Source organism: Filicampus tigris, chromosome 13 (assembly GCF_054856515.1).
Source record: "Filicampus tigris isolate MCC_2025a chromosome 13, RoL_Ftig_1.0, whole genome shotgun sequence".
In the NCBI taxonomy this organism is placed as follows: Eukaryota; Metazoa; Chordata; class Actinopteri; order Syngnathiformes; family Syngnathidae; genus Filicampus; species Filicampus tigris.
Window position 1 is genome coordinate 933,633 of NC_141229.1, and position 21,433 is coordinate 955,065.

Sequence of the window (21,433 nt, forward strand, 5' to 3'; positions counted from 1 at the left end):
TTTAATCTGTTTCATTTGAGGTCATTTCAAAATATTTTTATTTCGTCATTTTCCCCGTCTAGCAATGTGTTTTCAGGAGCACGTAATGACGCTATAAATACTGTTAGTATTTTATATTTTTGTTTTAATTATTGTTACTCCTAAAAAAAAAAAATAGGCCGCCGTTGTTAAACCGTTGAAAAAAATGACATTTAAAAAAAAATTGGCGATGTCCTCGTAACCATTTGGTGTGTTTTATTTGACTATTTTTAGATGTTTCAAAACGTGTCAGCTATCTGCAATCTATTGGGAAAAACAATTTGTCCTCTATCACGAGAAGGGTTTTAAGGTCGTGGAAACAAAAGGGTGAAGGCACAAAATCCGCGAGTGATGGTTAATGATTGACTTGGGAATGTGCAGCGAGTTGCAATAGAAAATGATTAGCGTCAAACAAGTTGTTGATGAGGCGTTTAGAGCTTTAAAGGCTCCTAAACGCATCACACCACCAGATTTCATTTCCACTAGTGACGTCACCCGGGGGTCGCGATAAACATCGTTAGGAGTCACAACTTTGGACGAATGAAGCGTTTTGTCATTGAATTCACCTTTTTTATTTTGTTTATTTGAACGACGTGAACGCGTTTTTGATTCCCAACAGCCTGCAGGCATGCACGCGCGCTCATGCGCATCCCTGCTGCCGGTTAATGTTTGTGTGCGTGCGTGTTCATGTGCGCGCGCACGTGTGTGACAGGAAACAACCTGCACCACAGTTCGGTTCCTCTTCTGGCTGGGCACTTCATTGGGTACACCTTCTCGTGCTTAAACAAAGATTCTTTTGATTGACACGGCCAAACAGTGAGCTGTTCCTAATATTTTGACAAACTTGTCGAGCTCGGCGGGCTTCAATTATCAGTGGAAATGTACTTGGGGAAAAAAAGTCAACAGATGCCATGGTATAAACAAACGAGCAGTAATCCATGATGTTGGTGACTTAAGAAGCACGGATCAGTATAGTAGTCTTTGACCTTAATTGTTAAAAAAAAAAGGGAGAAAATGTAACCATTTTTTAACAAGAAAAACAGCACTGTACAGTATTGTACCTTTTCAAAACGGGTTTAAACGATTAAATCAAATGTAAAGGCAAGGCAACTTTATTTATACAGCACATTTCAAAGTACACAAGGCAACTGAATGTGCTTCATACAAGCAAAGACACAACACCTATAAACATTTACAAACAGTTCACGACATTCAGAAGCAAAGCGGAGAAATATACATTGACGATTTAAACACGCTAACAGAAGACTTTAAAAACAGTGAAAGGTAAAGGAATAAAAGTAGGTTCCTAAAATCTCCAAAAAGCCATACTGTGAAATTGTTTTTGAAAAATGCTGTCAAGCTGCATTCAAAAGCATTTTACACTTGGGGCTGACTGCACTTGCGCAGGCAAACCAGCTCGAGCCGTTTGCCTGCAGCATAACAGCTAAATGCAGCTTCACCATGTTTGCTTTGAACTCTGGTCTCCGCTTATAACCTGCCATTTGTGTGCAGCCACCAAAAAGACAGACTGAAATCTGAGTCTGCCATCAACGCCGTGGAACTCCATTTGTGCAACTTGAAAACAAGACATCGCCTCCCTTCGGTATAGCGGACTGCTGACGCGCGCCCTGCTCCGTCTCACACGCTTCGTTTTCAAGGCCGGTGTGCGTGTTTATTCCCTAAGAAGTCAGTCCAATCAAAGTCAGCTCAGCACAAGACCGGACAACCACAATTTCCTGGAACGTGAGTTCAATGTTTTGATATTTGACATATTCTAAATGCGTAGTCACAATGTGATGATAATCCCATTTCAAGTTTGCAGACTCAAGGGAAGCATAAGAATGTATTTGACACCTTCCATGCGCACAATATAATGATGCGTGTGAAGGTTATTAATATATAGTGGGAAAGAAATGAACAAAGGTGTTAATGAAGGTGCTCCACGCACCTGCTACCTGTTTGACATTAGAGAAATAAAATAAAATACTTATAACAATATCATTCTTATCAAACCGTGAGCATTGATTTGAAATTTTTCATTAACCTTTTGATTCTTTTGACATGTTTTTTTCTTTTGACATGTTTTTTGCATTGTTGACTCTTATCCATTTAGTTAAACATCGGCTAGCTTTCGTCAACTTTTAATAGTTTACCGCCATTGTTGTGTTAAATGTTGTAAATAAATGTTGGGAGATCTTAAAATAATTCCCATTGAAGAACTGGCCGGTTAAAATAAGATATGCACGCTTAATCTCAACAAATACCCGAGAATATGTTCTTGATTTAAATCAATCTACGTAAATGACACAGAAATCAATGAATTAAATGAATCAATGCGTTCAAAATGGGGAATTATTTGGAGTCCGATGTCACATGTGAGAGACATGACTTTGAGAGGGAACAGCTGCCCCCCTGTGGTGACAAAGTGTACTTGCAAAAGAAACTTTGGGGCGTTTTTCAAAGAAGTCAAGGTCACAAACGGTCAGAGATGGGAAATCCAGGTCCAAAAAGTAAAAAGCCTGCCTCAGTTTGGCTTTAGCCACAGGTGCTTCTACTCAACCGGCAGGTAAACAAGCTCAGTTGATACTCTCTGGACCTGAATTTCCCATCCCTGCAAACGATTTGCTCATTTTTATTTTTGTAATGTAACAGTATTTGTAGCACCAATATGCATTTGTGACTCCAGATTAAGATTTAATCAATCCTGTGTTGTTGATACACAGCACAATATAAATTATCAAACAACATAGCTAACTATAAAATTACTACGAATTAAAAAAAAAAAAAAAACTCAAATGTAGATCTTAAACCAAGTTTTTATTGCAGGTCTTCGAGGCCAGTAATTCTCAAAGTATGCTATGTGGACTCCCTCTAGCTCTAGTGGTGCGTGAAGAAATTACTGAATTAAGTATGCAAGCTGCACAATGTTACATTGGTGGGAACTTTTTTTTTTGGTTAATAAATCCAATGCAGTTCAGTTGCATTCAACTTTGAAGTAGTCTACAATACGCTTGCATTAAATCTTTTGAAGCTGGTTGTTTTCAAAAATGTATTTGATGAATTTTTTTTTTTTCGTTTTAACTTGTGTGCATTACAAGTACAGTTTTTATTTTTCTGCATTTAAGATCAGGTTTACTCTAATATTGAGTCTACATTTTGGGAATGAAACCTCTTTCTCGTTTTGGATGCAAATGACAACGTTACTGCGTTTTAATGTTGGCCACGATGGTAGTACATGGAGAGCATGGTATTTATTTTATTTTATTCGGTTAGTACTTTGTATAAAATCTTTGAGATGTCCTAGAACTTTTTATGGCCTGCTGAGCAAAACAAAAACAAAACAATCCGAGTTGTATTATCGGTTTTCTGGGTTTATGCTGCCATCTGTTGGTCAAACTGAGGTATGAAACCTTTTTTTCCGTGGATACGTAACTAACTAAAAGTTATTATGGACTAAAAGGTGACTGATAGTTACATATTCCAGATTGATTATATGTCACGTGTTTTAATCTTACTGCGAATCGACTGTTTAGTCAAGATTCACAAAGCGGCTCTACAGTGACTATCGAGCAAGGAATGATTTGGAAGAGCTGCAATGAAATACTTCGACTGAACGCAATACTTCCCCAAGAGAGCATTGTTATGTTGATGAGATGGAATGTGTGATGAAGTGATGAATGAACAAGTGATGAGATCGACGAGGTGTCTCTTTCATTCAAATCACCTAATTGGCCATTTTGTTTGTGTGCTCAGCACTAATGTGCGCACTCATGCAAATGTGAGCCGCTTAACGACTCGCGCAAATCCACCGCGGCCACTAAAACCACATGGCAAAAGTAGCACGTCGCTGCGTTTGTGGCACCTGCGCGACAACCTGCGAGCCCCCCCCCCCACACACACACACAGCCCCCCCCCGGCCTAAACAAACATCCATCGCAATACATTCTATTCAGAACTTCGATCACTTGTGCCCCCACTACACAGTAAATTTGAGAATGGCAAAAAGTTTTCTATGGTTTGAAGTTAAAAACTTATATCCATTATATTACAAAGTTATTTCCATTATCCTAATAGATCTATCTATCTATCTATCTATCTATCTATCTATCTATCTATCGCAAACTTAAAGTGTACAATATTTTTCTTGATTCAGTCTTTATTTCCTTTTATATCCTGATTTTTCTACGGTATATATGTAACAAATGTATAAAGTTAGATATAAATATAATAATATTTTTCAAGATTGACCTCTTTCCTACTCCCTTTTGGACTAGCAGTACATGTGTTTTGTTTTATTTGTTTTGTTGTTGTTTTTGGGCTAGGAATATTTATTCTGTGGATTTTTGTTATGTTTTTTTGTTTTTGTTTATTGGACTCCATGTTCGAAATAAATTCAAATTCAATCAATTCAATAAGAAAAATATACCTTGATATTAAAATACTGTGAAAACCACTCATTTCTGTCTTTAAAGAGGAAGTGAACCGCTAAATGTTCTTGACAATAACATGTTCTATGCACCTCCGCTAGTCTAAACGCAGCATTCTGATTAATATTACTTTTTTGAAATATGATTTAAGCAGTCAAATCCACAGTTTTTTTTATCTATCGCAGGGGGAAGCCATTTTGTCAGTATCTGTTGACTTAAAATGACATCACATTTGCTCAGGTAACAACCAAACACGGCTCACCTGTTTCCTAATTGGTTGTTACCTGAGCCCTGAGCAACTGTAACGTCATTTTCAATGGACAGAAGTGACAAAATGGACAAAAACGGGTGGATTGTACTGCCCAACTCATCTTTCCAAAAAGTAATATTAATCAGAATGCTGTGTTTAGACTAGTGGGCATGCATAGAACATATTATTGTAAAGGAAACTTTGGGGTTCACTTCCGCTTTAAATTTTGGATCTTCCTTCTCTGTGTATGTCAATGTGTCGACAAATTTAAATATCACTACCAATGTAATTTTAAAGGGGTCTTGTACTGTGCTTTAATCGACTACATTTTACTTGATTTTAAATTTGCCCCTATAATTGAAAAAAATATTTGAACATGAGTATCATAAATGTAGTTAAAATGTATGTAAGGAAAGGGTTTTGTGCTCTGTTGTTTGCTGCAGGCTTTAATAGATAATAATATATGATGATGAATGGTAAGTCTTGACTTCCATGTTATTTTCTAGGAACTTTGAAATTCTCCCATTAGAGACAAATATTTGTATGTAAATAAATACTTCTTATAATAATTGTATACAGTATTTTTGGGCTTAGTCAAAGAATAAATTACAATTCAAGTACAACATTTCAATCAAATGTTCAGTACTGAGTGTGACTTTCTATCGTCGACCTAAAAGGAATCCATAGTCCGATTTGACTCATGTTGTGCCAATTTAACCGACATGCCCTTGATTTGTCTGCTGAAAGAATTCATTGTACTGTTTCTATTGCTCTTTGTTGCCATTTTATTGGTCTCCTTTCATTCCGCGTGCTGATTGGCTGGCAGTCTGAAAGCGGTCAGGAAGTGGCGTGTCCCCGCCCCCTCCCCGTAGGAGGCCGTGTCCGTGCGTGGTCGGCCATTGTGCGGGCTCACAAAAGAGCCTGCTTCCACTTCAAACGCGGTAATGAAAGCTAATGACTATTAGATGGAGTGCGCCACATAAAATATGCTAAGCGCCATTTTGACGACGCATGAGAACTTTCACACCTTCTTCTCGCCTCCACACGCGGCGTCCATCTTGATGCGCCACCTCCATCTTGGACCCCACACATGTGCCGCTACACCATATCTTGTTCTTCTTCTTGACTATTGAAGACTCTTGAAGTGGTTCGAGGGCTCCCCCTAGTGGTGTGTGTGGGGGGGCGGGGGGGGAGGCTAAATTCAATGTTCCAGCTGGGCCTTCTGTTACAGTGGATTCCATTTTATTTAATTCAGTACAGTGCATTTGTTCAATTCAGTTCAGTTCAGTTCAGTTGTATTTAACTTTTTAGGTACAATACATTTGCATTTCATCATTTCGAAAGTTTGTTTTCAAAATGTATTTAATGTAACTTGTAGTTCTTTAATGCAATCCTAATTGAAGTTACCCTTTTCATTTTGCTGCATTCAAGCACCTTGTCAATGGCCACTTCATTAGGTACGGATGCACCCGCCGCCGACGTGCTTTTTAAAAGCAGTACAGCTCAGCAGGTTCGTCAGCAGACTAACTCTGCATATGTGCTGGGGCTGCAACTAACTGTTCGTAATATTTAGATTATGACATCTGGGGGAAAAAAATCATCTTAAATCGCGTAAAACTTGTAAGAAGTCAAAATGTTGGCGTCCCTCATGAGAGCTCAGATCAGTGAGCGTGGCAAAGGATGATCTCATTTGTCTTTTGGATTTTTGGGCATGGTCCTTATTTTTCTAGTGCCAGAAGGTCTCAAATTTATAGAAGGAGGCCAAGTAGCCGGCGGCCCCCCCGGTGTTGCTTTCCAGCCGTTAAGGTGCCCTTTGCTAATTGAGAGCATGACACCCCCACCAACCCCCTCCCCAAATCCTCTTCATCCCCTCCACTTTTTCCCAGGCCTCCGGCCGCTCCTCGTCCTCCCTCAATGGGATTACGCTGGACGCTGAGATAGCGGGCGTCATCTCATCGCGCCACTAGGGGGGGGGGGGGGGGGGGGAAGGATTGAACGCACAAATCAGATCAGACTCACCACAGCGATCTGCTTCACTAAGTTTTCATTCAACTCGATTCTCTTACTCATCGTTGCTGCCGTCCTCTTCTTCAGTCAGAGCAATAGTTGGCTAATTGACACTGGTTTACACTTGTAAAAAAAAAACAAAAAACAACAACTTGTATTTTGGTGTTCTAAAGCAGTCATTTCAGTTGGAACAACTTCAAAATGTAATGTTGACATTGATGGCGGCGATGTTGGTTAGTTCTCACGTGCAGCTTTAAGTATGGGGACAACACAGGAACTTTAGTTAAATTAGTTCTGTAAACTCATATTTCTTTGTTGAAAATGTGAGAAAGGCCAATTTTCACATAAGCAAAATATTTTGTTGAATTGCCCAACTTCAAAATTTGGGATCGAAGTTTGTTGTCTTGAAATTTTGAATTCAGCCAAGTGTTTTTTTTTTGTTTTTTTTTTCAGTGTATGCAAAAAGTGAGTTCATTGATTAGTAATTAGTTGTTTGATTAATGAGTTAGTGAGTTCCTTAGTCAGTGAGTTACTGAATGAATTTTAGTCGGTCACCAGTTAGTGGGTGATGGAGTTAGTCACCAAGTCTCGAACTAGTAAGTCAGTACTACCACAGCAATCACCAAGTTAGTTTGTCTGTGAGTTAGGTAGGTTTTCTAGTGAGTGAGTTCATTAATCACTAAGTTTGTCAGTCGGGGAGTTAATTAGTGGGTTGGTTAGTTAGTCAGCCACCGTAGCATCACGCACGAAAATGAGTGAATGGGAAAGTCAGTCGCTGAGTTAGTGAATTCACTATTCACTCCGTTTGTCACTCAGTCCCAAACACGTCAGTTACCAAGCTAGGTCGTCAGGCAGTGGGTTAGTCAGTTTGTGAGCCGCTTTGTTAGTTAGTCAGTGCGTATTTAGTTTTGAGTTAGTATGCAGATACTGCAAACAGTAAGCCAGCGATTATTTAGTCCGTCGGACAGGTCCGCGTATTGTTGTTCTCGAGTGAGTCAGGCAGCGATATAAATAGATAGCCGGTCGGTTGTATCGTAAGTTAGTCAGACATACAGCGATGGCGACATTCAGTTAAAGCGAGTTGTGTCAAATGATATCATCCAGTTGATGTCGCGTATCTGGTACGGTTCCCTGCGTGCTCCCATTGTGGTGTGATGTGGTCAAAGTGTTTGTAGTCATGTTTGCCTAAGCCGAGAGCCCCAAACAATCCCTCTTGATCCCCGAGGTGAGCGTCTCTTCTGTTTCTCCTCTTAAGAGCTCCCCGGTGCAGATTAGCGACATGCAAACCTTCCCGGCGTGTCGCCTTTGTGCTCCGTCGCCTGTGCTCCAGCGTCACCAATTAGCCGCTCTGATGGACTCCGTCCTCGCTCCGTCTTATCCCGGCACATGCGGCCGATGTGTCTCTGGTTGCCCGCGGGAGGCCCGAGAGCAGCTCGCCGTTTACGTCCGCCCCAGCTCACTTTATTAGGTACGGCTGCGCCGGAGAGCGCGGAGCCTTTGACTGCTCGCAGACAATTGAAGGAGCTTATCGACAATGACTTTTCACGTTTTGTCAGACAAATGATTGTTTGGCACAGTTGAGGTTCATTTTGCACGTCACCTTCATCTACAGCAGCATATTCTCATTTTGTGCCGTGGCTTCGATTTTCCCCTTAGCGTGTCAGCTTCACCTACTTTATCTATTTTTATCAAACAATTAAATCTATTTGCATTGAGCCACTTGGACACACGTATAGATGACCCTATCTTAAGTTGGCTTGTCAGATCATCTCTACTATATCAATTTTAAATTTGCATTGATTGTCATCTATTGTCATTTAGCATGTTAGCTTCGTTTACCGCATCTGTTTTACGATAGTATGTTAGCTTCATCTACTAAATATATTTCCTTTTAGCATGTTAGCTTATTGTCAGGTTTACGTGCTAAATGCTAGAAGACCATTTTTTAAAATCGCCGTCAAAAATATGATTGGGACACAAAGCCACCTGATTAAAAGTAAAAAAACAAGACTGAAGACCATTTGACATTTAATAACCTTTCGCTAAACTTCGCTGAAATATTTCCTGTTGTCATTCTGCGTCTTTCAAATCAAGTGCGCTGCCTGCCATCTGATGGTCCACATTGGACTGACACCCAAAATAAACAGACCTGGATAAATGGATGGCAGTGTCATCAAATCGGATCAAAAAGCCAGACAAAGCCCTGCAGTTCATTCCATAAAATATATTTCTGCGTGTCATTCAAATATACAAAGACAGCAATGGTCAAAGAGCAATGCATGGAGAAAAATTAAATATATAACTATACTTCTATTAAATATTAATAGGCCGTCATCTATTCATGGTGGGAATGTACAAGAGTCTGTCCTGGGGGCGGGGGGGGGGGGGGGGGGGGGGATGGGGGCTTTTGCTCTCAGCAGGGCTCAGGTGCGTCATCGGACACGTCCACGTCTACGTCCGAGTCTGAGAGCTCCTCCTCCTCGTCTTCGTCGGCGTGGCCCTGCGATCCGGGGCTTTTGGGCGGGGTGGCGGCCAGGCCCAGCTTGGCCAACTTGGCCTGCTGCTGCTCCAGACTCTGCTTGCGCCACTTGATGCGACGGTTCTGGAACCACACTTTCACCTGGAAAAACAAAACACCGCAAGACCGACGGATGCGCATTAGACGTCCCGCAGCCACATTTTGTCTTCTCAATAGTGCGCCAAAGCTTGATTTTTAATCTCAACTTTGCATGCTTTAAAGGCATACAAATTACAATTGCTACTGTAATTACTCTTTTTTCCCCACTTAATGTCAAAAACACAAAATACCAAAGACAACGTTACAATGTATCATGGCATTTTAGCGGTTTATGTAAGCAGTCACTGAAAGTGTCTTGACTTCCTTTCTATTTCAACCATATCAAAGACATTAAGTATTAGGAATGTCTTAAAAGTGTTTACAACGTTAATATGAAAAAAGTGAAAAATCATTTTTGAGTGCTGGAAATGGCAGCTTACTATGGACTACTCACTCAAAGTTGCCTTATTAGGGTTTTCCCACTTAACATCAAAGGGCCCTTGGAAGAAGAAAAGAAGCTATTCAAGTGTTTCTCTTCTACAATGTCAACTCAAAAGAACACTTTGATTTCTTGCAAAACGCTAATTGATCATGTAACTATAAAGTCACTACATTGTTTTCCCCCAATTAAGAACAAAGCCACAACACCAAAGACACTATAGTCAAATGCTTTATCTCCTAATATGTTAAACAAGAAACAGTTGAACTTTTTCAAATTTGTATGTAACTACTGTCTCTCTTTGAATGTTTCCCACTTCCACTGTATCAAAGACACAGTTACAATTTTCTTTTGCAATGTCTATAGCTATTTTTCATTTTACAGCAGAATTGTTGATGCTTTCCGTTGATTTACACGGAAATGCATCACATCAGCACAGAAAGTGACTTGATTTGACTCTTATCCCCCCCCCCCCCCTCTGAAGGTCATTTTTCATATCATATCAACAGAAACACATTGAAGCGCCACCTATAGAGTTTCAATGTTTTTTGTTTAAACTATAGGAATCATTTCATTGCATATTCAGCAGCAGAAACTGTGACGCTCGAAACTACAATTCTACAGCTTGCCGAAATGAACCTGTCCCCATGCACTTACTATCGCCCTCTAGCGCTACATCCTGCCTATTTATTTCATACTTGATTTTGTGTGTGCGTGTTGTGCAGTTGCTGACCTGTGCCTCGGTGAGCTGCAGGGCGGAGGCGAGCAAGAACCTCTCGGAGCCGACCATGTACTGCTGCCGGGCGAACTCCTTCTCCAGACGGGAAAGCTGCTCGCTGGTGAAGCTGGTGCGCATGCGCTTGGACTTGCCACCCTTGGCTTTCAGCGCGTGCACCTTGGGCATCGACGCCGCTGCAAAACGGTTCGCACGAAAAGGTCAGTCGAGGTGATATGAAAACCGCTTGAAAGTGAGACCAAAAAAAAAAAAAAGAAAAGAAAAGATACCTTGCGCGTAAAAGCCACCGCGACAGGACGCCTGGTAAGTGAAGGGCGGGCAGCAGTAGACGGCGGAGTAGCCGGCGGGCAGCACGTTGTACGGGCAGGGCGCGTAGGTCACCCCGGTGCCGAGGGGCAGCGCGGCCGGGTAGGGGAGCGCCGGACTCGCCCGCTCCGAGCTGCGCTCGTCCGGCCTGGCGAGCAGCGCGTCGATGGTGAACGACTTGGAAGAGGGCGGCCGCGGCTGCACCGGCGGCTGCACCGGCGGCTGCACCGGCGGCTGCACCGGCGGCTGCACCGGCGCGTAATTGCGCAGCGAGTATCCGCCGAAAGCTGCCGTGGCTCTGCTGCTCGGGATCTGCATCCTTGCCACAAGAAGAAGGTGCGAGGCCAACGCTGGGTCCTGAACGCCCTCCCTCCTTCTTTTATACCCGGCCGGACGCGGAGGTGTCAACGGTCACCCCCCCTCCGGTCGGGCTTTTGTCTACCCAAGCAGAAGATGAGAGGAGCCGGCATGCCGACAACGTATCCAATTAATTGGTGGACTAGTACAAGCTGGGATTGTCAAACATCCTCACCCTTTGAGGAAGGAGGGGGGCGGGGGGGGGGGGGTTCTTTTGAAGAGTAGGGGGACGGGGGGTCGTTGACTCCCAGCCAGAATTAGTCGGCCTACAAATTCTTGCATGGATCTTGAGTCCAAATGTAATCACGACCGCTGGGAAAGCCTTGATGTTGCCAAATGATCTGATTAGAGGCAAATCATCTTATTGAAGCCCGCGCATGCAGGGCAGCTCCAGCCCGGTGTGACCGAACGAGGAGCTTGCAGGAGCGACACTTTTTTTTCCCCTCTCTCTCTCTTTCACATTCCCACTTTAGCCGTTTAATGAGTCGCCGACGGAGCTATGAACTTGTGCACAAATACTCCATTACGTCCTTTCCTGAGAACAATGTCGGGTGAAGGGGCGTGGGGGGGGGGGGGGGGGGGGTTCAAGTCAAAAGTGTGACGTTTTGCAGCCGGGGTGTCGCTCCTCGCAATGGGCAGCCTAATGGAGGCGTCAAATTTGCCAACTGATGTTTTTCTGTTGTTGTTTTTGGTCAAAGCTGCAACCTCAATGCACAATGTTGTCGTTGACACTAGCCAAATAAGTCTGATATTTGTTGCTGGCGAGTTTGGGGGTGGGCTGGGGAGGAGAGGATGCATATTTTGCATTACGTGGAGAAGAGTGCGCAAGTCATTAGAGAAGCCTGAGCCCTCCTCTCTTTCTACTATTGAACAAAAAAGTATCATCAAGTACGACATCTTAACTTCATTCCATTTGCACATTATGATGATGATGACATATTCAGCTCGTTTGCAACACACTGGTATGGTATGCCTTTCTTCTTTTATTTTTGTCAGCATATTTTATTCCTCACCCCCTCCCCATATTTTCCATTTGATATTTCTTGAGTTTTTAATTGCACGATTGCATTTTTATTCATTTTAATTATTGCGCTGCACAGAAGTCATTTTACAAATGTGCTAATTATATGCCGTTTTTTCCATGTTTTGTGTATTGCAGTATTTTATTTATTGTATTTTTTAAAATTGTATTACAGTACTCCAAGCACAGTCATTTCATTTCAGTTATTACACTGCATGTATTTTATGCGCAGTAGGATTTAAAATCTTATCCAATCAGCACTTGATTGATCGAATTATAGCACTTCGCACTGTAATTTTCCAAGTGAATTTCTTTATTAGTTTTTGGCACTATATATTTACAGTGTAATTTATCTTATCCGATTAATTTGTACATGTTTTTTTTTTAAATCAGAGACGGTAAACTTTTCTAGATTTTTTTTTTAATTTTTGTGCAGATTCCAAATCTGCCCTTTATTTCTCCCTATTGCACTTCAGGTTTTCATTTTGAAAACTTTCATTATTTCATAATAATATTTAGGAGTTATGGGTTTACATAGGTTGCAGCAACAGGTGTATTTTTTTTCTCTGAAACGTCATATATGACAACGAATGATCAAATCCGCATTGTGCAAAGAGGTCAAACCTAAAACACAAAAATGAAAATATAAAAAAACCCTGATGTGGAAGAAAGTCAAGACATTTTTTCCATCAGCGTCGAAATACGCACGGGGACACATCAAGCCATCTCGCATAAAAATGTGCTTAGTGTTATTGTTGCATTTCCCCTTTTTTCACTTTATACACATAGTAGCATTTCATTTTTGCACAGTCCTTTTTTGTTGTTGAAGTACAACTTATTGGCGGTATTTTTCCCCGTTACCCCGCTCATTCACGTTTTTAAAACCCTTAGTCGTGTTTCTTTTTTTCAGGATAAAAAAGGCTCCTTTTTGAAATGGTAATTCTAAAAAAAGCGTCAATTATTCACGGAGTTCTTTTGCGCTGCCACTAGTTTTGCAATGTCTTGTAAAACGAAATGTCACTTAGCGCTGCAAAGTAGTATGCATGTCCATCTTAATGTTGGCATTCAGTCGCAAAAGTATTCCCATTTTGCTCAGCTCAATGCAAAACAGTGCGCTATTGCTCAGCTCAACTTTATTCAAAGTACTTCCTCCAGTTTGTCTTCATTGGCCAGCTCTCTGTTTGATCTCCTGGACTTTCACTCCTATTTGCCCCCCCTCATTATTGCCCGGCCGTATTTGGGTTTTGTGTGCTGATTGCAACTGTTGAGCAGCGTCCTTTTGTGCGGGCGTGTTTGCAGTGCGGGGCGATTGCGCTTCTAATTGCGCCTTGTGATCTCTTGGCTTTGCTTTGCTTTGCTTTGCTTTGCTTTGCTTTGCTCACCGAGGTGCTGATGCGGGTGCAGGCGAGGCGAGGCGAGGCGAGGCGAGGCATAGCGAGGCGGCCTTTCAAGTGCAGCTCTGCAGACATGGCGGCTCCTCGTTGGGCGAGTGCGCCATGTGCGCATGCGCCCTCCGCGCGCTGTTTGCTCCGCGCGGCTGGGCGACACTCGGACGAAGCAGGTAAACACTTCCTGTGCAGGGACCACCCTGCAGCCCACCGCGTCGAATTTTCAGTTTTGTTTTCAAACATAGATACAAATTTGTCTTGTAAGAAGGCACTCATACGCGTTTTAGTTCATGACAGAAGCAGCGGTGGAGTTGTTGAAGGAGGAGGTGACGGCTGGTCGGGTGTGTATTGGAGCCAGACGAGGAATACACTCGGCCCATTCAAAGGCGTGCGTGAGTGAGTGACCGAGTGACTGAATGAGTGAGTGAGTGAGTGAGTGAGTGAGTGAGGTCAGTGTGACGTCACCCTAATGGGCCATCGCGCACCAAACAGCTTGAAAAGTCATCAGCGGCGTTTGGGATGCAAGCGAGCGCGTGCACGTCCATAATGTGCACACGCAGCCAGCCCTTCATGAGGGACAGCAAAACATCCACAACGATGCAATTAAGAGGTCAGAGCTGCATAATTACTTGCAATGAAGGAAGATTGGAGTAGGCTCTTTTTCATTTTTTGAAATAGATGAATAAATGGAGTTCACAAAAACTGTAACATATTGTTTAAAAAAATGAGTCACGTTTATTTTAATTATAGTACTTTTTCAATCTTGTTCTGAAAACATTTTAAGAATATATTAATAATGAAAATATTTGTGTATTGTATTGCATTTCCATGATTTGTTTTCCCTATTTTTAAAACTTGAACTTTAAAAATGATGATTACTGTATATGAGTGCCAGCATAATATTTTGTTTTATTTTGAAATATGTTATTTGATTTTTCACTATTATTTTATATTGATGATTGTTTTCTTAATTATGTATTTTTTCAATCAGTAAATCTACGTTATATTCTTAATAATGGTATATGATTATGATATTCATTTTAATTTTAACTCTATATTTTTTCTTGTTATTTTATCTGTTTTTTTGTTTTTTTTTACTTCTTTTTTTTCATGATACCTTTATTTTATTTGGCATATTAGTTTATTATTCATTAATTCATCATTACATGTCTTCACTGATTGGCTGGTCAAGATCACATGGTTCCCGGCTCTGGATGGTGCCGGTGTACCTAATGAAGTGTCCAGTGCAAGAAAAGGGAAGAACATTGTGAAAAACTTAAAGGTACACTCATGAAAAGTTGTGGCACCGTTTCAACAGTGTGAAATTAGAATTTGCAGTCACTTGAGGAGAACAAAAGCCAGGAGAAACACTGTCATCGTCATCATTAGCCTGCCATTGTTGTCACCCCGCTGACGCTTTTGACACGCACTCTGCGTCCCTCTTGAACACGTCCACATGCGGCCATAGGTGGCAAAAGTAGCTAAGTAGAAGTACTTTTGCCTTAAGTACGGGTACAGATTTCCAGTGCAATTAAATCCATCCCATCTTTCTCTGTGTGACCCGTGTGAACTCACGGCTGACACCGAGGAAATCTAGCCGACTAGGCGTAGCTAGCTAGCTAGGGAGTAACTGCAAGTCGTAATTGTGTTGAACAACCACTGATGTTCTTATTCAGTGGTGGAGGGCTGACTTATGCCAGACGTCAAAGTGCATCACTAGCCACCGTATTAGCCACATCCCCCAAAAATCTGTAAAACTGGTGAAATGGTGGAAAACTTTTCATGCTGTATCGCCACAATTCAATACCACATAGTTTGCGGTCTTTCCGCTTCTGTAATTGTCCTCAATCAAGTCTAATTAAAAAAAAAAAATCTCTGAATCCCCTTTACAAGTTTTTTTTTGTTTTTTTTTTAATAGGCACACACACAAACAGCCCACCCGCCTGTGTGGATGACGACTTGAATACTCCAACTCGACTGTGAATGGAAGGCCAGCCAGGTCCGCTCTGTCTGGCCACCAATACACATCCCAACTTGGATACAACATTAGGTACACTTGCACACTGGCAACACTAACCCTTGACTTCCAAAATGGTCGAGTGCACTTTTGACACAGTCATTGTTTGTAATATTGTGACCATGCCAATATATTAGGAACCTCTGGATTGGGGTGCTGTTTGATTTACAAAATATTTTTTCTTGAAAAAGTGAAAATCCTACAAAAATGTAACTTCATGCGAGATAGCCGCGTGTGAAGAGCACCGACACGTCGGTGCATGTTGATGCGTCCGTTGCGTGTCAGCTATGCTGATGTTGCGTGCTTTGCATTTGCACGTGTGCCGCCGTTAGCCATTAGCCATTTGCATCGACACCCGCTACTGTACGAGCCCCTCGAGGGGCCTCTCTGAGTACCCTCAGGGCCACCGGAGTAGTGCTGGCCTCATTATGCACTTAATGAGGGATTAAACTTCTCCAGAAACGTTCCGTGAACTCACCGTGTGTATTCTGGATGTCTGAAGACATGTTTTTCATTTAGAACACATCAACCACGGTGGCCTGTATTTAGCGTGTTAGCTTAATTTCTTTTCATTTAACACTGGAATCTTTTTTTACATTTTTTTTATTTAGCATGCTAGCTTTAGCTACAGCCGAAGTGACTTTCGGCCTTTCTCTGCCAGGGGTTGCCACAATAAGTCACTTGCGCGATTTGTTCGGCACAGTTTATATGCATGGATGTTCATTTCACATGTTAGCTTCATCTACGGCAGCACGCAGTATTTTCAATTTGCGTCGTGGCTTCGTGTTGCCTCGGATTTTCCCTTAGAATGTTAACCTTTTCCGCTGTATCTATTTTTGCTTAACAATTAAATATATTTAGATCTAGCAGCTTTGCATCATCTATGTGTGTACCTGTTTTAATTTGGGTTGTTAGCTATTCTCCTAACTCAATTTTAATTTTGCATGTTAGCGTCATCGACTGCATCTGCTTTTATACAGAACGTTATCTCGGTGTACTGCGTATTGACTGTCATTCAGCATGTTAGCTTCATCTACTGAATTAATTTGTATATATTTTCTTTCTGTAGTACTGTTTCATCTCTTCATTTACCACATTAGCACCGCACTTTGTCTGTTTTACTATGTATGTATGTTTGTATGTATGTATAATGTGTTAGCTTCATCAACTACGTATAATTCAATTCAGCATGTTAGCCCAAATTCCCAATTTGAATTTTCAGCCTCATCCACAGCATTTTTTCCCCCGTACGTTAGCTTCGTATACGACATCTGTTTTCCTTTGTTTACTCTATATATTGTCACTTACGATGTTAGCTTTTGCTGTACTGCATCTATTTCAATTTAGCGTGGAAACATATTTCTGTTTCGCGTGTTAGCTTTGCCCACTGTATTTATTTTAATTCAACAAGTTAGCGTCATGTACTGCAAATAGGCCTACTTTTACACCGAACTTGGTGCACAACTATTTTATTCCATCGATTTTTCATTTGGCACGTTAGCTTTGTCTACTGTATTGTTACTGTATTCAGTAACATGTTAGCTTCATCCACAGTGTCTGTTTTCATTCATTTAGCAAGTTAGCCTCATCTACTCTTTGGCTATTCATTGGGCATGTTAGCTTCATGCCCTGGACCCGTTTGCATGTAACATTGTCTTTGTTGACTTTTTCAATTTGAATTCAGCACTTTCACATCATCCATCTGTATCTATCTAAATGTAGCATTTTAGCTTCATTGACCACCTCTATTTTGAAAACATACAAATCACTCTTTTATCTGATTTATCCATGCAACAAGGGATGACATCCCATCCGTGGCGTTCTTCTCCCATCATTGAGCAGGGAGTAAATCATTTGTGACCCTTTCGTCCCAGGTGCCGTGTGTGGAGGTTTTGGGAGGGGGGTCTGTGAAGTGGTGGAGTTGGCGGGGGGTACTGATGCAGACACCCCCCTCTAATGGAGGTGAGAATTGGCGGGTTGGACTTTAACACTTGACCTGTGTTTACACTTCCTGTGAGTGTCATTGTCCGTAAAGTGCCTGCTCACTCGCTCACATGAGGCCGCGTTGCATTCACGGACCTCGGGCCGGGCCGGGCTGGGCCAGAGCGGATATGGCCTACGGTCACTCACTCCACGCACCGCCGCGCCATCATTTCCTCTCCCTTCTTCACGCTGTCTGTTTGCTTATAGTACTTCTACACTTCCGCTACCCAGCACACGCGCAAACATGCACGCACAATCGCACAAACAGCCTCAGGCGCTTTATGGGAAAATAATGACAAAGCAATTACACACATTTTACTGCTATGACCTGGAACCAAAATTGGGTAAATTAAAAATTATCCCTAAAAATTCTCCACAAATTGCCACATAATAAGTCAATGCATTTAAAAAAAAAAAAAGGTTTGCAAATGTATAAACAAGAAAGAACTATCAAATATCTCAGATGCAAAAGTATGCATGCCCGCTTTGTGTTATGTTACAGTTGTAATAAAAAATTGATACCATTTTAAAATACCCTTAAATGCCTCATACAAAAATGATAAATAAACCTCTCAAATGTACCATGTGCAAAAGTATGCTAGTGCCCAAAATGGTGTAAATAAAAACAAGACATGTTGATGCTCCTTTTTGTGTTTGCATTGATGTCTCCATGGCAACAGCGCTTTACAGTGATGTGCATTGTATGCTTCCATGTCAATGTAAAGAGCACATCAAAGCACCAAAAACAAAGACTGGAGGACACTTTGCGCCTCATAATGGACTCCATCATGAGCACACACACACACACCACTTCCCCTCTCTCTCTCTCACACACACACACACGCACACACACTGACGCTGCACTTGATTGCATTGCAATAGAGTGAGAACTTCAGACATGGACCACACACAGGCAGACACACGGCAGCTCCTCCGGTGTCTGCTGACATCTTATGGACAAAACGGGAACAGCAACCAAGAACATTTGGTCGAATTCCTTTTTTCATTAGTATTTTTACATTTTCAGTTATTAGCAAGAGCATATCTTAACACTTTTTACATTTCGACATGTAAAAAAAATGTTATCAACCTTTCTAACCGTATAATTCAAAATTATTTTTACTCTAAATGTATTGTTTTGGCTTATTAGATGTATGCTTGTCCTTTGGCTTCGTTCGATGTTGTCAGTTCAGGTGCGTGTCATATCAAATATTTACACTGGAGGGCGCAACATTGCCAACGATTCAATCCTGAGCAGCAAACGAGGCCAGGCTTTCCTCCATATTTGTAGTTCTTTAGCAGCTCAAAGTACTGTAGATAGTAACGTGCGGTTTGAGATGTTGCCTGCAGATGGCGGTACAGTACTCTTCACTGCTGCCCTCACAAGAAAGTGGCTCGTGGTTTGCCAGCCATTTATGTGGCTCCGCATTTGGTAACAGGGCAATTGCCTGTAGATGACGTCATATAAAAGACCTTTTCAAGATAGGAAGAAAGTGGCAGTCGTCCCGTCATTTCCCGTCTCATATTTAGTGTAGTATGCAATGGTGGAGTTTGCATAGTTTGTTACATAGCTAGTCACAAGCCAGTGAAAAACGACCCACCATTTTTGTAGTTCCTTCCTGAAGTACAAATTAGAGTTTGGCATCCAATTCCACAGTTTCTATTATAACAAAAGACTGCTGGCTGTCACTACAGTAGCAAACGCATCCACCATGTTTGTAGTTCTTTTTTGTAGTCTCTTTTCTTGCTGTCATTCGCTAGCAAAATAAGTAGCAAAGATTACCCCATTTTTGTAGTTGTTTTCCTGTAGTCGAACATGCGGGGTGGGATGCAGTTCCATTGCTGTTTGGAAGGTCAACGTTACGCCCAATTAATCCTCACCAATAAAGAAATCACTCCAAGTGTGTGTGTGATCTGCTGGAGTTCATTTTAATAAGGTTACCTTTGATAACTGTTGCATGTATTAACTTTTAATCGCTGACCTCATCTATGATTAATAACTCCCTCTGTCTGATCCCCGCAAGCGAGGCGGCTGACAGATGGGCGGCCAACCGCTCCCCATGCAATATTTAACATGTACGACAACACGCGCGCGCGCACACACACATACATACATTAACAGTCACCCAAAGGGGGGGGGCAAAGAAGGAGAACAATAGTCTGCATGCACACCAGTTTGGTGGATAGGGTGGGGGTCCATGTGACTGGCCGTCTGCATGCATGGGGGCGGGGGGTTTCGCCAGGCATTCTTCACCTTTGTGCATCAGCTGTTGAGGCAAGAGTGAGTTGCGGTCTCCATCTGAAAGGCTTTTCCAGGCCTTTACTGCAGCCCGTTTCAGTTCTCGTTTGTTTCTGCGCCTTTCTGCCTTCAGTCTGCTCTTCAGAAGGTGAACTGCATGCTCTCTTGGGTTAAGGTCAGTCCAAGACCTGCCACTATTTTTTTCCCTTGTTGTTTCGCCAGTGTGTTTTGGCTCATTGTCTTGTTGCCTGATGAAGCTTCCCCGGATTAGTTTGGGCGCATTTTTCTGCTACCTCATCAAGAAAGACTGGCGAGGCCGTTGCAGAAGCAGCCATGCGAGCCCAAGGCTCCACCTTACCGCCGCCACGCTTCACACGTGAGCTTGTGCGTGTGTGTGCGCGCATCAGAAGCAGATCCTTTCTTTCGCCATATTTTGGCCTTTCCATCTCTTCTCATCAGTCCATAAAACTTTGCTCCAAAAGGTGCGGCTCCTCTCCGTACTTCTTTGCAAACCACGTCTGGCCTTCCAATTATTTTTTGCCGATGACTGGTTTGCATTTTGTGGGTGTTTCTCCCCAATGTTTCTGTCATCAGCTGCTCTTGATACCCTTGGCCAACCTGTTCGATGTCTGTTGCACGGTACACCAAAAGTCTTTCTTTTCCAGGACATTCCAAATTGTTTTATTAGCTATGCCCAACGTTTGTGCGCTAGCTCTGATCGATTTTCTCTCTTCTCTCAGCTTCAAAATGGTTTGCTTTTCTCCCATAGACAGCTCTGTGGTCTTCATGTTTGCTTGACAGCAAACACCCTTTTCACAGGTGAAACCCAAAGCCCAAAACAAGCACCATCTAATGTTTGAGCAAACAATTTAAAAGGCAGCACCTGAGCAAGTAGAAACAGCCATCGCTCACATGTTCCATTACTTTTGCTCACTTGAAAAGTGCATAGGTGTTATTGATTGACACCTGCCGTTGTTAGTTTAGCTGCATACAATGCCGCTGACTATTCTTGCTGCCTTTGGTTCACATTCACATCTGCGTTTATTTCTCCCGCATGTCCTGCATTTGCGAACGAATGTGTGACGAAGTGGAAAGGAAGTGGTGGTTCGTGACAGGCGTGTCAAGGGTGCGAAAGGCACTTGACGAGCGGTAAAGTGCACACTCAGGCCGGCGCTTTGCATTCGTCTTATCTTTCCGCAACAACTGTGTGCGTGTGTGCGTGCGTGTGGGTGGGAGCAGCGGCATTTACATTGACACGAGTTCAAACAGGTCATTAGCACAGAGCAGCCACTGCGCCCGCAACACACTTGAGCTCATTTACATCACAGGCGCTGCGTTACAAAAGTCATTTATGGGTACATTATTTCTGCACATTTGTATCACCACATGTTGAGGTTCACGCCAGAGCTAATGCAGCATTAGCTTTAGCTAGTACAAAGGTGGCAGGAAGGTGTTGTAAAGTGGCTCAAATTTGATGTCCAAGTGTGAGGATTATTTCTATTTTCTTGCTTTATGGTTTTACTTTCTGGTTGGTTAAAGGTTTTGATTGAATTATTTATTGAACACAAAATGACAAAAAAAGTGTCAGTGGATATGGGATGGACAATGCTAAAACTATTAGCACTTAGCTCTAAAGCCCCCCCACCCACACTTCTGGCCCTCCGGAGTCAAAATGTACTTGTAGACAT

General features: G+C 42.2%; 1 protein-coding gene and 1 long non-coding RNA gene across 3 annotated transcripts; one reads left to right on the plus strand and one right to left on the minus strand.

Annotated features, from left to right (window-relative positions):
* Positions 1-1,542: 1,542 nt before the first annotated feature.
* Positions 1,543-18,126, plus strand: LOC147137027 (uncharacterized). Of its 2 annotated transcripts, none has more exons than XR_015089373.1 (7): positions 1,543-1,621; positions 1,703-1,761; positions 10,424-10,634; positions 13,505-13,679; positions 13,794-14,116; positions 15,425-15,556; positions 17,398-18,126. It is a non-coding gene; the product is annotated as an uncharacterized LOC147137027 (long non-coding RNA). The 2 variants fall into 2 exon arrangements; XR_015089372.1 differs by lacking the exon at positions 1,543-1,621 and adding an exon at positions 14,699-14,788 and having other exon boundaries at positions 1,676-1,761.
* Positions 8,993-11,264, minus strand: noto (notochord homeobox). The gene is made up of 3 exons (XM_086050030.1): positions 10,704-11,264; positions 10,432-10,610; positions 8,993-9,322 (listed from the first exon to the last, which is right to left on the minus strand). The coding sequence occupies exons 1-3, from the start codon at positions 11,056-11,058 to the stop codon at positions 9,116-9,118; spliced, it is 741 nt and encodes a 246-aa protein (XP_085906156.1). The 5' UTR covers positions 11,059-11,264; the 3' UTR covers positions 8,993-9,115.
* Positions 18,127-21,433: the final 3,307 nt, after the last annotated feature.

Excerpts from the sequence above, each read along its gene's own strand:
- noto (XM_086050030.1), bottom strand. The coding sequence starts at position 11,058 with ATGCAGATCCCGAGCAGCAGAGCCACGGCAGCTTTCGGCGGATACTCG. Across the intron at positions 10,611-10,703 it reads CGGTGGCTTTTACGCGCAAG|CGGCGTCGATGCCCAAGGTG; the intron begins GTATCTTTTCTT and ends ACCGTTTTGCAG. Across the intron at positions 9,323-10,431 it reads TGCAGCTCACCGAGGCACAG|GTGAAAGTGTGGTTCCAGAA; the intron begins GTCAGCAACTGC and ends TTGTTTTTCCAG.